This window comes from Danio aesculapii, chromosome 4 (assembly GCF_903798145.1).
Source record: "Danio aesculapii chromosome 4, fDanAes4.1, whole genome shotgun sequence".
Taxonomy (NCBI): domain Eukaryota; kingdom Metazoa; phylum Chordata; class Actinopteri; order Cypriniformes; family Danionidae; genus Danio; species Danio aesculapii.
Window position 1 is genome coordinate 36,362,375 of NC_079438.1, and position 16,277 is coordinate 36,378,651.

General features: G+C 35.0%; 1 protein-coding gene across 1 annotated transcript in view; it reads right to left on the bottom strand.

Moving 5' to 3' along the window:
* Positions 1-3,515: 3,515 nt before the first annotated feature.
* Positions 3,516-16,277, bottom strand: part of sema3c (sema domain, immunoglobulin domain (Ig), short basic domain, secreted, (semaphorin) 3C) — an 88,985-nt gene continuing 76,223 nt past the window's right edge. The window contains exons 14-18 of the mRNA XM_056455556.1: positions 13,934-13,975; positions 13,584-13,741; positions 11,077-11,144; positions 7,940-8,070; positions 3,516-5,291 (exon numbers count right to left, since the gene is read on the bottom strand). Coding sequence (XP_056311531.1) covers positions 4,890-5,291; positions 7,940-8,070; positions 11,077-11,144; positions 13,584-13,741; positions 13,934-13,975 — 801 coding nt within the window. The 3' untranslated portion in view covers positions 3,516-4,889. The remainder of the gene's footprint in view (positions 5,292-7,939; positions 8,071-11,076; positions 11,145-13,583; positions 13,742-13,933; positions 13,976-16,277) is intronic.

Here is a 16,277-nt window from a genome sequence, read left to right on the forward strand (position 1 = left end):
GGATATGAATACAAATCAAGACATTAATTTAAACAAAATATATTATTAACATTCACAGGAAACTTCGGATTTTCGCACTCCAAATGCTTTGGATACAAAAAAAATGTCTGCAAAATGCTATCAAAAGCCAATTTGCCATTTAAAAATTAACTTTTATTTAGGTATTTCCAGAGGTCTGGAGATTTATAGCTTTTACCTTTATCATTACCTTTACCTTCTCATATATACGCAAAAAAGAGTATTAAAGCTATGCAAATGTAATTAATACCAATTTATAATGAATTGCAACTTGTTGCTCATTATAATGCTAATAATAATAATTATTATTATTATTATTATGGTAATAAATTTCAATTAAAGACATTTATTAATAATAGCCAATAATACCGTATCAGCTGTTTAAACAGTAATAACTTTATGACTTAATAACGTCGATACTAACCACTGTGCTTTGATATTGGCAACCGTATGACGTTAAATTAAAACTTGCTGTTCTCGCAATAACTGCATAGTATCACCTGCAGGCGCGAGTTCATCAGTTAATTTAACCAAAGGCGGCATTTAACTCTGTGAAGCTGATCTTAAAACGAGCAGCTCTTTTGACGGACAGCGACAGATTGAACTTAAAATACCTCTCACGTGTACGTTTCTGCAAGGTAGCAAAAAAACCTCGCAATTTCATAGACAAATATAGCTCTCAGGTGACACGGCATAAATTCCTTCACATGTCGGAAATACCGTAATAATGAGTAAAACTCGGAAAATATAAGTTGTGTTTGCTATTTATTGGATTTCATCCTTATGTTTCCTGTCATAAATCTATAAAGGCAACAGGTAGGCCTGCGTTCAGAACAAAACCGTCTCTGTTGAACCCTATTAAAACGAAATATATCTAAATATTTAATCCCAGTGCCATTGAAGCAAAAAGCCATACCTTCTTTGTTAATACCTTCTTTTGCTTCCATTTCCATTAACCGATTTTAAAACCGAAAAAATTGTTAATAAATTAGTAAATATGTTAAATATATGTTAATGAACCGTTTTATAATTATGCACGTGTATTGATATGGATAACAGTCAGTTTTGTATGTGTCTATTGGGAAATTTAATATGTTTAATGTTTGTATGTGGTATTTTTTAAATTTGGTACTGCACAAAAAGTATGCTGTTTCTGATCATTGATTTATCTTGGCCAGTAATATATAGAAAATAATAGATTTTTATCCATTAAAAACTGTCATCAGTTATCATCAGGGCTGATGCTGATAAAGAAATCGGTGTTATTAATAGTGGTATTTATTAAAATGTTGCACGTAAAAGATTGAAGTATTACTTTTAATACTCTTTTATCTAGTTTTTTTTTACAGCAAATGTTATTCATTTAATGTTTAATATTCAGTACTATAGGCATGAACCAGTTATCCGACTGAGGGTTCCTGACACATGTAATCGTTTGAAGTTGTTTAATGCAGTTGTTCAGGCTTATATCATTAATAAATAGGTATACACAAATCGAGACATTTAATAAAATAAAATTATCATTAACATTCACAGGTAATACAGCATATTTGCTTTAGAATAATGTTAAAACATTATTGTTACTCAAAATGCCCTTTGGAGAGCACACAAAATGCCAGAAAAAAAACTTCTGCAAAATGCAGATTCGGTCGAAAGTTTTGGCATTAAGATAAATTCAGATGTGTCAGTGGAGAAAAAACTATCTATACGTGATTGAAATTCATAGAAAGAAAACTATTGCAAATCTGAAGTGTAACTGAACTTCTCTTTTGTTTTGTTTTTTAGAGCTTTTAAACTATTTACATTATTAAAATACAAAACACAAAAACATAAGTTACACAGACAGAGTAATCCCAGATTTGAAGGCTGTACAATGCTATACATCATCAAAAATGAGTGACAATCACATTACAAATGTGCACAAACCAGAATACATTAACAAGACATTCATTCCCATCGTCGTCAAACATGTGCAGGAATATCAATTAAACAATATGCATGATCACAAGCCTCACTGAGCCTATTCTTAAGTGATCCAAACACTGGCACTGCTGGGGCTTAAGAACTTTACAAATAATCTGTATTCTGGTTCTGCATACCATTTTAATAAGAGGAAAACGTGCACATACTCTCACATTGTATACCAATAGTATGAAGATTTTGACTTTTTACCTCATGTCATTCTTTTCTTTTTTTTCAGGAAACACAAAAGGAGATATTTTGAAGAAAGTTCAAGAATGTAAAGGACAGAACATGTACGGTGTGACTTGCATCGCAAGTTCTACATGTTTGAAAGGTCATGAGGGTGAGTAAATGATGACAAACTGTGATTTGTGTGGGTGAACTATCCATAAACAGCTACACATTTTGAACCAATGAGGTTTTCTGAGGCAAATACTGGGAAAACTACACAACAGTACAGTTTTATGGGCACCTGTCTGGTAGAGTTTGAAATATCTCCAAACCATCTACGTCTATTTTCCCGAATGAACATCTGTGGTGCAGCTGGCCTGATGTACTTTGGTCTACATCTCCAAGTAATATTCCCATTCTGTGACCATAAATAATTAATTTGCTCAAACAAGCTTTTGTTCTATATGATATGAGCTCAAGTTTGCAAAATTATCAGTACAGTTATCTTCCTAATGTGGGGAGGCCAAAGATAAACTGATTACTATTTATATTTCATGCCATTTTGAAGCTTATGTAGAGTCGTACAGTAGGTAGTAAAATAGAAGTTTATTACATTCAAAGGAAATTTCAAAACAAAGTCAAATTTGGGTCACACTTTATTTCTCACTATTAACAAACCATTAACAATGACTTTTAGCTTAAAAAGCGTAAAATTTGCATCTTATATTAGTTTTTGTAGTTGGGTTTAGGTATTTATGATGAAATAGAATAACATCATGCAGAATATGTACTTTATAAGTACTAATAAGCAGCCAGATTCTTAATAATAGGCATGTTATAAACCACTAGTTAATAGTGAGTTTTGGTGCTTAAACTAAAGTGTTACCCAAATTTGTTGCCGTAAACATGTCTTTTGCTTGGGTCAAGCTTGGATTGCTTAGGAAAAAGTCTACAACGCCTGTAATTACAAAAATCTCCATAGATGTTCAGTTAGAAGAAACTGAAAGTACATTTTGTTGCTTTTAGTTTTTTCATAGAGTTTAGAAATTCATGCTCATGTTTATGTATATAAGTTATGAAGTCTGAATGGAACTTTGGTGGCTTTTAGTCAGTGTTTGTTTACAATATTTGTGTACCTAAAACAAAACCAATACTGTGATTATTCTCATGAAATTATTTTCAAAACTGAGTTTAAAAGGCCTCAAAACACTGCTAGTATAGTGCACATAGTGAATGTATAGTAACATATTATATGTAAATGAAAGGCCTAAAGCAGAATATGCTGATGATCCTGATTTTATGCAATTATTATATATGAATTAGAAACCAAAACTGATATGTTGAGGGTTTTAGAGTCTACTAGACATGGTTGAACCACGATCAGGTGCAATTGTCCCCCTCTCCTCCCCCTGCACTCATACTGTTATTTTACCTTCCGAGTCTGAGCATGCTTGCGTCATCGATGATGCAACTGTTCAGTTTAACAGATGAGTAGCACTCTTGCTCAGTACAGTGGAGATTGCTTCAGTTATATTGTTTTGTATTATTATTAGTCGTTTGATATGCAGTGACACGCAGTAAAATCTTTTGCTGAAGAGATCCACCACTTTTGATGCTCATAAATGTTCAGGAAAGTCATCGTGCTACACGTGTTAGGAGGTGTGCTGAAGTTGGGGTTGTATCTTTAATAAACTATTACAGTTCGTGTTCATTGAAAAGTAAGAATGATTAATAAATCCATATGAAACAGTCCCTTAAAAGTGAAGTTGCGGCTTCAGTTTCACGCTCAGGAGCGATTTGCACTCACACTACAAGCGTACCTTGTTAAAGCCCAACCAAACTGCACTCTGGCACACCTCATCCAACCGTGCCAGGGCAGACCAACTGAACCATGCCTGGGCCCGATTTGGAGCACTCACACTTGTCAAACTAACCCGTAAATGGGGGTCAAACGTGCCTGGGCATGATTTGGTTAGCCGAGTATGAGTACACACTTAGTCTATATCTGTTAATTGTGAGGCTAAAGCATAATAAACAAAATAAACCTTAAATAGATGCATTTAAAATTGTACTTTTCTCCCAGAAAAAACAAACTTGAGGGCATATTCACATTTTTGTCCAATCAGATCTTAGATCTCTAGACTGAGACTGTTCTTTTTTATTGGTATTAGAATGTATCATATTACTCCTAAATTATGATGAAATAAACTTTTAACAGAAACATTTAAAATTGTCTTTCTCTTGCATTTAGGGGCATGTCCACTTTTTGTCCAATCTGATGCTCTCTAGAATGATATTACTTGTTAATGCTTGACAAGTATTAGAAAGTATCATATAAACATTTAATCTGGTTATTGGCTAAAAATAAAGATGAGTCTTTTAAAATGTCCAGCTTTTTGTTTAAATATGAAATGCATCAACACTGGAAAGAAACCCGTGCTTGTCAAATCATTTCACCGGACTTTCCAAAGACTTACATTACTTCATGGTTTGTTCTGAAATTTTGTGTCCACATACTTTGACTGAAGCAATACAAGCTGAGTGCCTGTACTGTATGTGTGTTTGAGTCTCTGCTCCTCATCTATATAAGACTGCTGTACAGGAAGCGCCTGAGATGCTTTGAGCTTGAAGAAGACCAAAAAAAGCCAGTTTATATCAGAGGAAACTTCTCCTTTATTTCCCTCTCGATTTCTTTCCTAATGCATGTCTTTATTCCTCCATCATCCCTCCATCCACTTTTAGTCCTGCTGTAAGTGATTTCGGCGATTCCTGCTCTTCCTATGGTCCAGCAGGGGTTTGAGTTTTCCCAGATCTCCTCTCATGGGGCTCTGTATGCTCTGCAGACTCTGCATCTGCTTGCGTTCTTTGCAGTATTGATGCATGGCGAGCGTCTCAGCTGGGCTGAAGGCCGACACCAGGGCTTTGGGGTGTAGATTGGCCGTCCAGCCCCAGGGAGACTGTTGTTTACTGCTGAGGGCGCTGACTAGAGCCTCGCTCAGCACCTGTAGACGGATCTTAGCCAGCGTGCGCTTGAAGCCGTTCTCTGTGGCCAGACAGTAGTAGAGACCCTGGTCTGAGGAATGAACGGAGCGGATGAGCAGACCGTGATTGGTGGACACTACACGATCACTCAGCTTCACCTGCACACAGACACACAGATAGACTCTTAGTGAATACAGAAATACTTCAAAAGAGAAGGACAGCATTCAGATGGATTTTATATATATAATTAGAACCGATGAAATGTATCTGCTTATGTATATAACAGTCAAATATTTAAGTGATGATATGCATCTAAAATAACATTTAGGCAAATATATAGCAGTATATGTATTTAAACATTTCTGAACACTATAAACAAGGCTTTTCCCTTACAATAAATTATGTTAAAATATATCAAAAACACACACACATGTACATATTTATAAATATAAATGTTTTGAATGATTAATATAATAATTATTTTATTATTTTTCTAGAATATACATTTTTAATGTAAGAAAATTGTCACCATAAGCACAGTTATATAAAATGTGTGTATGTGTGTATATTTTACATTTTAGTTATAGGCTTATATACATTTATATACAGTTTAGGCTTATATACAGTTGAAGTCAGAATTATTAGCCCCAGTTTATTTTTTTCCCCAATTTCTGTTTAATGGAGAGAAGATTTCAAGACATTTCTAAACATAATAGTTTTATATGAGTTTTACTCATATCTAATAACTGATTTATTTTATATTTGCCATGGTGACAGTAAATTATATTTGACTAGATATTTTTCAAGACACTTCTATACAGCTTAAAGTGACATTTAAAGCTTAACTAGGTTAATTAGGTTAACTAAGCAGGTTAGGGTAATTAGGCAAGTTATTGTAATGATGGTTTGTTCTGTAGACTATCAGAAAAAATATAGCTTTAAAGGGGCTAATAATTTTGACCTTAAAATAGTTTTTAAAAAATGAAATAAAACAAATAAGACTTTCTCCAGAAGAAAAAATATTATCAGACATACTATGAAATTTTCCTTACTCTGTTAAACATAATTTGGTAAATATTTAAAAAAGAAAAAAAAAATCAAAGGGGGCTAATAATTCTGACTTCAACTGTGTATATATATATATATATATATATATATATATATAGATGGGCACCACGGTGGCGCAGTGAGTAGCACGATCGCCTCACAGCAAGAAGGTCTCTGATTTGAGCCTCGGCTGGGTCAGTTGGCATTTCTGTGTGTAGCTTGCATGTTCTCCGCGTGTTCACATAGGTTTCCTCCGGGTCCTCCGGTTGTCCCCACAAGTCCAAAGACAAGCGGTATAGGTGAATTGGGTAAGCTAAATTTTTTTTGTATGGATGTTTCCCAGTAATGGGTTGTAGCTGGAAGGGCATCTGCTGCGTAAAACATATTAGTAGTACCAGTAACACCTTACTAGTTCTGGGTTGGACCCAGGTTGCCTTCAGAGCTGCCTTAATCCTTCGTGGCGTAGATTCAACAAGGTACTGGAAATATTCCTCAGGGATTTTGGTCAATATTGAGATGGTAGCATCACGCAGTTGCTGCAGATTTGTCAGCTGCACAACCATGATGCGAACATCCCAAAGGTGCTCTACTGGATTGAGTTCTGTTGACTGCGGAGGCCATTTGAGTATAGTGAACTCATTGTCATTTTCAAGAAACCAGTCTGAGAGGATTCACGCCATGTTCATGACATGGCACGTTATCCTGGTGGAAGTAGCCATTAGAAAATGGGTACATTGTGGTCATAAAAAAATGGACAATGGTCAGCAACAATACTCAGGTAGGCTGTGGCATTGACACGATGCTCAGTTGGTACTAATGGGCCCAAAGTGTGCCAGGAAAATATCCCCCACACCAGAACACCACCACCACCAGCCTGAACCGTTCATACAAGGCAGGATAAATCCATGCTTTCATGTTGTTGACGCCAAATTCTGCCTCTACCAGGCAATGTTTTTCCAAACTTCTATTGTCCAATTTTGGTGAGCCTGTGCGAAGTGTATCCTCAGTTTCCTGTTCTTAGCTGACAGGAGTGGCACCCGCTGTGGTCTTCTGCTGCTGTTGCCCATCTGCCTAAAGGTTGAACATTCAGAGATGCTCTTCTGCATACCTCGGTTGTGACGAGTGGTTGTTTGAGTTACTGTTGCTGTTCTATGAGCTTGAACTAGTCTGGCCATTCTCCTCTGACCTTTGGCATCAACAAGGCATTTGCACCTACAGAACTGCCACTCACTGGATATTTTCTCTCTTTTGGACCATTCTCTGTAAACCCTAGAGATGGTTGTGCGTGAAAATCCCAGTAGATGAGCAGTTTCCGAAATACTCAGACCAACCTGTTTGGCACCAACAACCATGCCACGTTCAAAGTCACTTAAATTACTTTTCTTCCCCATTCTGATGCTCGGTTTGAACTGCAGCAGATTGTATTGACCATGTCTACATGCCTAAATGCATTGAGTTACTGCCATGTGATCGGCGTTAGCATGCAGGTTTGCTAAATTACTTCAAAGTAAAAAAAAATGCGATAGCATATATGATATAAAACAATTTGGACACACATTATATGACATTGTTTTTTATTTTATTACCTTTTTAAAAATTGTAACCCACATTTTCACAATACAGGAGTTGAAATATCCAAGTTGCTCTTTGATGATAGCAAAGACTTCATAATATTTCACAGACTGATAGTGAGCCTAACTGATATTGAGGATCACTGTTTGTGTGTTAAATTGTGCCAATTTGGACAGGTTTGTCTGACCTCTTTCCTGCGATCGTTGTCTCTCTGAATGAGCCATTTAACCGAGGCCTGGGGAGATTTCGGCTGACACTCCAGGAAGGTAGTATTGTTTTTGACTCCATACTGAGTCATTTCCACTGCGTTCCTGTAGGCTAAAACAAGACATCAAGCATTAGCCAGCTCTCTCACACACTTTGCGCATACTAATCAAACCCTGTACTCACACTCTAACAACTGCAGATGAGTTCACGGAGTATACACTAAAATATAAGTCGTGTAATTGGATAAGTGCTCTGTACACTGGCCAATGATATCATACATTCAGCATCTGTCTTGACAATATGCTACTTTTGTTTTGCAGCTGGGAAAAAGCTTCCACCGCTCGTTAAGATTGATATTTAATAAATCGCATGCATCCAAGTGTTGAACTGAGTCATCTGGATCACTGACAGTATCAGTGCCAATTGTATTCAAATTAGCAGGTGTTCTGGTCCCGTGACAGATTCGTCTTTCGCAAGGGTGGAGAAAATGATACAAACATGTTAGACAGACGGAGAGAGAGAGATGTGTGAGGCTGCATCTTGATTTGCATTGGTTAGGCACTGCAAGTGTGTACATCAGTGGGCAAGTATACTGTATATGTATAGTATGTACACACCTGTATGTTTATAAAAATGTCATGGTATTATTGGAAAAAACTGCATTAAGATATCATACTCTAAATTTAATAATTTGTTGTGTTAGTGGTTTAGCATTAGCATTGGCTGCTCTCACGCCAGAATTAACATAATTGATTTGATATTCTACTCAAAGCAGTTTGAAATGGTTAGTTTCTATGGCAACATTCAAAACGCCAAAATGTATCCATTTGTAGATTTGTTGTTGATGAGCAAAATACTTAGTCACTAGATTGATTCACGTCTAGTCTTGGAAACGGTTTAAATATTTGTTCTAAACCAGACGTGACTTTTTAGCTACAAGCTTATATTTAGAAAGGAAACAGGAAATTGGGAACTGACAAATGTGTTGCGTTACATTGATTAATAAAAATAAACATTTTAGGAACTCAAGCAAATAAGTTGAGTTCAGTTGAGTTCTGCAACTCATCACTGGGAAACATCCATACACTCTCATTCACATACATACACTACGGGCAATTTTAGCGTACCCAATTAACCAGATGACTGTGAGGCGGCAGCGTTACCCACAGCACCTTATTATTATTATTATTATTATTATTATTATTATTATTATTATTATTATTATTATTATTTTAAAAAGTATATTCTTCTGCACAATATTAGTGTATTTCAGTCTCAATAAATGATATCAAGTAAAACTATCTTATTTTAAAAGGCTTTACATTAAATGTAATTAAAATCATGACTAGTGCTTGAGCTTGGTTGAACCTGCCTGATTTTTGCCAAATGATGGAGTTGGTACACAGTTTTATAGAAGTGGCCACCACGTAATTCTCTATGCAATAAAATCCCTTGAGTGCTCTTAGAATCATTCAGCACAATAGTGGAAAAGTGGCTAATGGATGTTGCTGTAGGTGACACAATTGTAAAGTTGCAAAAGCAAGTAAAAAGTATATGCTAAACATGCCAAAACAAATATTGGACTATAAATAAAGGGCTTTATCTGGCTGATGATGCTTGCATGCACAGTAAGGATGATCCCATAAAGCTGAAAGGTACCAAGCTTATACAGAAATCCATCACAAAACTATAAACGCACTAAATAAAACTATAACTATACCATAGATATTTACATTAGATGTCGCCTAAAACATTAAAAAATGTTGTTGTCTATTGGAAGGAATGCATCAATAGAGCTGCCACTTTGGTATAGGGTAGCGCTCCTTTGAAATTAATGTGTCACCAAGGAGCTGTGGAGGACTTGCTATCCGGGGATATGGATATATAAACAAATATACATATATCTACGATTGGGAGTTTTCCCGGTGGTCAGTATGCTAATATTTTTTTAAATTACGAAAATTATAATTTTACATCACTTTTCTACATGGATGGATAATTGATTGCATGGACATTGCCGACAAAGAGCGTGTGTTTGTGTGCATGGAAATGTATTATCTCCCTCCCTGTAAAATTTTATCTAATCTAAGTCCTGAAACACACCCCCTCTCTCGCTTTCACTTCTAATTCTAAAAGTGGGAGCGATTCGTTTGTGAATGAATCTCCATTATGAATGATTCTTCTGAACCGTTGATATGCCTGCATCTCAATGTGCACATCCACCTTTCTGATCTAAATGGTATGTGATATTCAATAATTTAGGGTGGACAATATGCACATTGAGGCACAGGCACTGTTATGTTATCAAGCACCTTTATAAGTTACTTCGAAAACTAGCAATTACTTCACTTAGCCAACAATAATACAAGTTTCTAGCACTACAGCATCTTGTTGTCATATTTCATTTACATTGTTTACTTATTTTCTTCAACAAAACTAGCATAAGCCTACAATGTAGTGTGAATTGCTACTAGTTTGTCTTATGGTGAATGCAGTAAGTGACTGTATTATCATCAATAATGTTTCGTGTTTTGCAGTGAAGAGATGGGGGGGGGGGGTCTTGACTAAGTGCGGTTTAATAACATTTGTCCTGGGAGTACTGTACTAATATGGCGACAGTATTGACGCATACGCAGGGTACGTATGAGATATCTACTGAAATTATCTAATGAAATACGCTGTGTTAAAGTAGATATACACCTATGTAACTATACCACTTTAATATTTATATTTCATTTAAAACATTTGGAGAGCATTTGCAAAATTCCTTGTTTTCCTTGACAAAACCAACTACTCAATGTAGACAGAAGGCCAAACGGGGGGCAAAAAAAGGTTTTCAAACTAAACAGTATTAATGTGGACATCAATTTGAATATTTGTTAACAAAACAAAGTTGCATTTACAAAAAATTAAGAGGAAACTCCGACAAATATATAATAAATGTAAATATTAAGAAAAATAGTCACATTTACATCTACATAAAACAAAGTTGCAACTGCAAAATTAAAATAAAACAGTCTCAAAACCACTTGCTGAAATTTTCCCTTCTCGTCTCAGCACATAACTTTGTGATTTTTATTTGCTTAGCCCGAGTGTTGACATGCAGGTAGTTTTTACCTTTCAGATTGAACCCTCTGCACTGAGTCAGTGGATTTCCATGCATAATATCCTGCCTTCTGCTTCTCCTGCAATAACATTTAGACAGGATTAATACATGATTATATATATATATATATATACATTCTTTCATTTAACTCTTACTTTCTCTCACTTTTTATATTCATCACTTCCTAAATGTTTGAAGACTTTTATTTTTATAAAAAACACTCTGTGTCGTGAAAGTCACATTTTAGCTTCATTCATCTCAATTAACACAATTCAGCTGTCAGAAGTGCAGTGGAGTGAAATGTCTGTCTTTTCCACTTCATTACTCTCGTGTGATGGGTGTCCCTTCTGTCAATATTTTCCCTACCCAACACATCTGGAGTAACATCAAGAGACACTGTTTGGCTAAGGTATCAGATTAGTTTTTAACATGCCCGGTTCTGAAATAATACTCAGTGTAAACATTCATGAATATGTATGGGCTGCTCTTTTCGATTGACAGGCTGTACTGTATGGGTGCTTCTGGATGGGTTCTGAAATGTTCCCACACAGTTGCCAGTAGGGATGCACAGAACAAAAATTCTAGGTCGAAACTGAAAACTCTTTATTATTACAACTTTATTATTTGTTGAAATAATTCTGGACTTTTTAAACTTAACTCAATGACTTTTATTTTAATGAAAAGCCAATAAAATAACCCAATTTTATCGACAGTAAATTTGATTTATTTGAGTTTAGAGGCGTAATTTTACCAGTGTTGCCATTACAGCATTGTAACACTATTGCAAACCACACAAACAAGTAGGGCTGCTCGATTTTAGAAAAAAATCATAATCAGTTATGAATAATTATTATTATGACTTTGAACAAAAAACCCCAGAATCATCTAAATCGTCATAAAAATTATTAATAACTATTATCATTGGCTTTATTTAAATATATACTAAGCATCGCATTTTGACACATTTTTGCATGTATTCACATTTTACATGATTTTATGGATTTCCGTGTGAAATTGGGCTTTGCGGAGAAGCGAATGTAGTGATACGAAACAAAAGAAAGTCATAAGGAGGAACAAAAGTGGGTGGGATATGATGCAATAATAATTTTATCTTTTTTTTAATTATTATTTAATTGCTGGAAATTTGCTCCACAAAAACATTGTTTGGCCTGTGTGTTTCCTCAGATTTGTAGCCCTGTCTGAACAGGAGGTCATAGTTGAACAAGTTCCGGTTGTTGTCACCTAAGTCAAAGTCCCTTTAAGGCAAGTCATTTCACTCAACGGCCATCTTTGAAACACCTCTCGGGCAGTATGCTCAGGCATTCTATCTGAATGGGGAAACATCAAATTCTCCAAATCTGTTTGCCAAGCTTACGATTACATAACATATTTGGAATCACCAATAATATTAAACAACAAATGTCTCATAACTTTCTAAATGTTTAAACCAAACAAAATTGGCATTTTTTTAGGTTGCTAATGCACATGTGCACTCGAAAGGAATAAAAGCATGACCCCAACCTCATTTATGACCGTGTTACACATTATCATCCTCTGAATAATACTTCTGTTGATCGCGCTACTCTTCAGAAGTAATTCCCAACTTGGTCTTGATGGAAAATCTCCAGAAACGAAAGCGACTCTTTGTTTACAAGTTTGTGGGCGTTTGAGTAGTTGCTTTCATGTGATGTGCGTTTGACAAGACGGACTGTATCTTGCGTTTGTTTTGTACAGTTTACAAAACCAAATAATTTTTGTTTTCAAGGGTTCATTTAAAAGTACAGATTTCAAACTTTATCTGGACATATTTTCTTATGTCTGTTAAGCAACTATTCGTTGAGATTCCAGTGCGTTTGTTGACCACAAAAATCTGTCATAAAAACACACATCTGGTGTAAGCATCTCCCCCGGAGAAACATCAGTCTATAGCGATCAATGATTGGCTCCTGAACTAGCAGCAGCACTTCATTCGCCATATTGACTGTTATATTTTTTCCCATTAAAAACTATACGAGTGACACGTCTTGTGTATTCTACAGTCTTTGCCTAGGTGTACTAAAAATGGTAAAATAACTATGAAAATAATATATTTACAAAGAAATTGCTCATATGAATTCATAGGGGTGCCAATAATTGTCACACGCATATAAAATAAAATATATTTGTTTTCTGATAAAACTGTGCTGTCTTTGAAATGAAAGTATGGCCGTTTTGCTTATATTTATCTAGGGTGCCAAAACTAGTAGAGAGAGAGCACTGTGTAATATAAATAGCTGCTGAATTTTATCATCTGACTCAGGAAAATCTTTGGCCAGAGCTCTTTAAAGTGAAATAGTGACAAAACAAATGTAATAATAATATGTAGGGGTTTGGGGTTTGTTCAAATCCCAAAAATAATTTTTCAGCCCATACTGTGTGTCGCTGCATTATGACCAAATAAACCATCGTTTAATTCTACCCACTGCAACGGCAATTTATGCCACCCTGAGAGTTGGTGTGTATGTGTGTGTGTGTATACCTCTTGCCAGTGGGATAGAATCGGGAACAGCTGAGACCATCCCAGGCGCAGTATGGGTCCCGTGCTAAACAGCAGTCCGCACAGGCAGAGCCGTATGCATTGCAGCGGTGTAAAGACACCTGGGAGATCCCATGCTCAGAGCTAACATACAGCTGTTGCTAAAACACAAGCACACCACATATCACAAAAGCTGTTCATTTAACCCACGGGACTGGAGACAAGATAATTACCCAGAATTAAAGCAACACCATTTCCCCCGCCACAATTCATCACCACCCCCACTTACTATATGTGGCGCCTAGACACAAAATGCAACTAGATAAAGGAGCTAGTAAATGTAAAGTAGTTACCTTTTTAGAGGAGATTCTTAGGTTGGTAATGGGAGACTGTGTCTGTGAATAGAAATATGGAGAGGATTTTTAGTCAGGATATTTATTGAAGTGTAAAAAATACAGACAGTTCATTCATACAGTGTCTGTTCAAATTAAACAACCTTCAAATTAGCTTAAAATGTTTTTTGTCCATTGTAATGCAGAGTGTTAATGTTAAATGTAAGGCTGCACAATATATCGTTTTAGCATCGATATCACAATATGCAGTAGTCTGTGTCTGTGAATGTTGAGTCTGAATTATAGTTCAACGGGAGCCAAAATTGTATTTAGTTACTGTATTTATACAGAATATATTCAATTCATGCAAAATAAAAAAGTTTTTCTTACTTAGAATTTGTGACTTATTTCTAGTCCAAATATATCTACATTTTAAATTGAAAACAAGATTATTTAACTTATTCCACTGGCAGATCATTTTGCTTCTTTGCTTATTGAGGAAAAACTTCTTTTCAAGTTGAAAACAAAACAATATTTTTGCTTAAGAATTTTTAGATATTTGGACTAGAAACAAAACAAAGTAAGAAAAGCATTTATTGCCTTGTGATTATTCAATTTCTGTATAACAGAATACTGTTAGATTTCCATAAAACCTTCAAATAGTGATATCTTGTGAAACTGTATTCATGTCACAATATTTATTAAAGAAAGAATTAAAGATCACAATATCAGATTTTTCCAATATCGTGCTTCCCTAGTAAAATATAATAATGTATTCTTGAAATAAATATTTTAGACAAGGTCAAGTCAGTTTAGGGCAACCTAAAAGACAACACTTGTTTAATGCGGAAGTGCGCTCTTTTTTTCAGATTCAGTCACCTATGGGAGAAATGACTAGGAATAATAAACAGCAGAAAACGGTCAAACTGCTTGCTCTACAAACAAGTATGTTCATGACTATATAGACAAAGCAAAATTATATTATAAGAAAATGTCAGTTTTCAAGGTGAAGCAGCATAACAAGCTGTTTTTTACATCTAAAAATCAATGGAAGTGAAGTGTCGAACCATAAAGATTCCAATGACTGCGTCCGCTCGTATGTGAAGAATAAGGTCAACAAACCTTCTATAAGATTACAAAAATGTACCAAAAACTTGAATATTTTTTTTTAGTTGTGTGAATTTTTGAATAGTGTTGTTTGCAATGCTGTCAAATGGATCTCTTTTCACAGTTGCACGATAAATGAAATACTGCATGCTAGGCCAGTAGTTGGCAATGTTGCTTTTGTAGAGAAACATTATACGTCAATGTACATTTAGCCCCATAGCTTAATTTGTCAAGCACTTATGACTATAAACTGAACATATAATGCGCATTGTCACAATTTTTATAAAATACTTACAAAATGCACTTTTCATCCGCACAATGTAGGACTCTTTGAAATCCATTTTGTTTTCCCCAAATTGCACTTATTTTTAATTAAATGTGTCTCGATTCAATCTTTTTGTCCATTCTTAATTTTTCGGGACTCTATTAAAAAACATGTTCTATGATTTACATTGTGAAACCTGTTCATTTTCACAACAACTTCATAGGACTTTTACAAACTTGAATTTTAGGAACACTGTGAACGTTTTGTTTTATCAAAAATAACCAAAAACAAAGATTCAACCAGATTTAACCTTATATATTCATTTTTATGTTAGAATTTTATTAATTTATATTTCATTAAATTTATGACACGACGATAGCTTTTCTTACCAAAAGAAAATTTAAATTCTGATTTGTTTTATTTTTTGATTCATCAACACTCTATTTGTTGTCCACATAATGGATACGATAGATATCATATCATATCATATCATATCATATCTTTTCTCATGTAAAGAAGACTTCCTAAAAATTACTAGATAATTCCATGTCCTGTTTCCTTTAAATGTTGGTCCATGACTCTCTGGTAGAAAAGATATTGTATCTCATTGGCACCTTCCTGGTTAAATAAGTAAAATAAAAATTAAAATGTCACAATAAGGGGGACAAAAAAGAGAGTTTGCTACTTTTGGTACGTTAAAAAATCTGTAAAATTATTAACTACTGGCCATATGCATTTAGAACTAGTTTTTTAAAGGTGATTTTCCTTTTCATTAACCGAGGATCCTTAGTCATGTCGATTAATATACAATAAAGCCACAATTTAAATAATAAATTGGGTATTTGAAGTGGTTTCCAGATTTTTATATGCAGATTTTCAGCCTGTATGGAGATGCCAACTTAAATAGCCCACTGAGCTATGTGTGTGGCATTTCATGGTCAATAAATTGATTCACGATGCTAAAACTATTTTGACGAATTCAAGCGGCTTAAA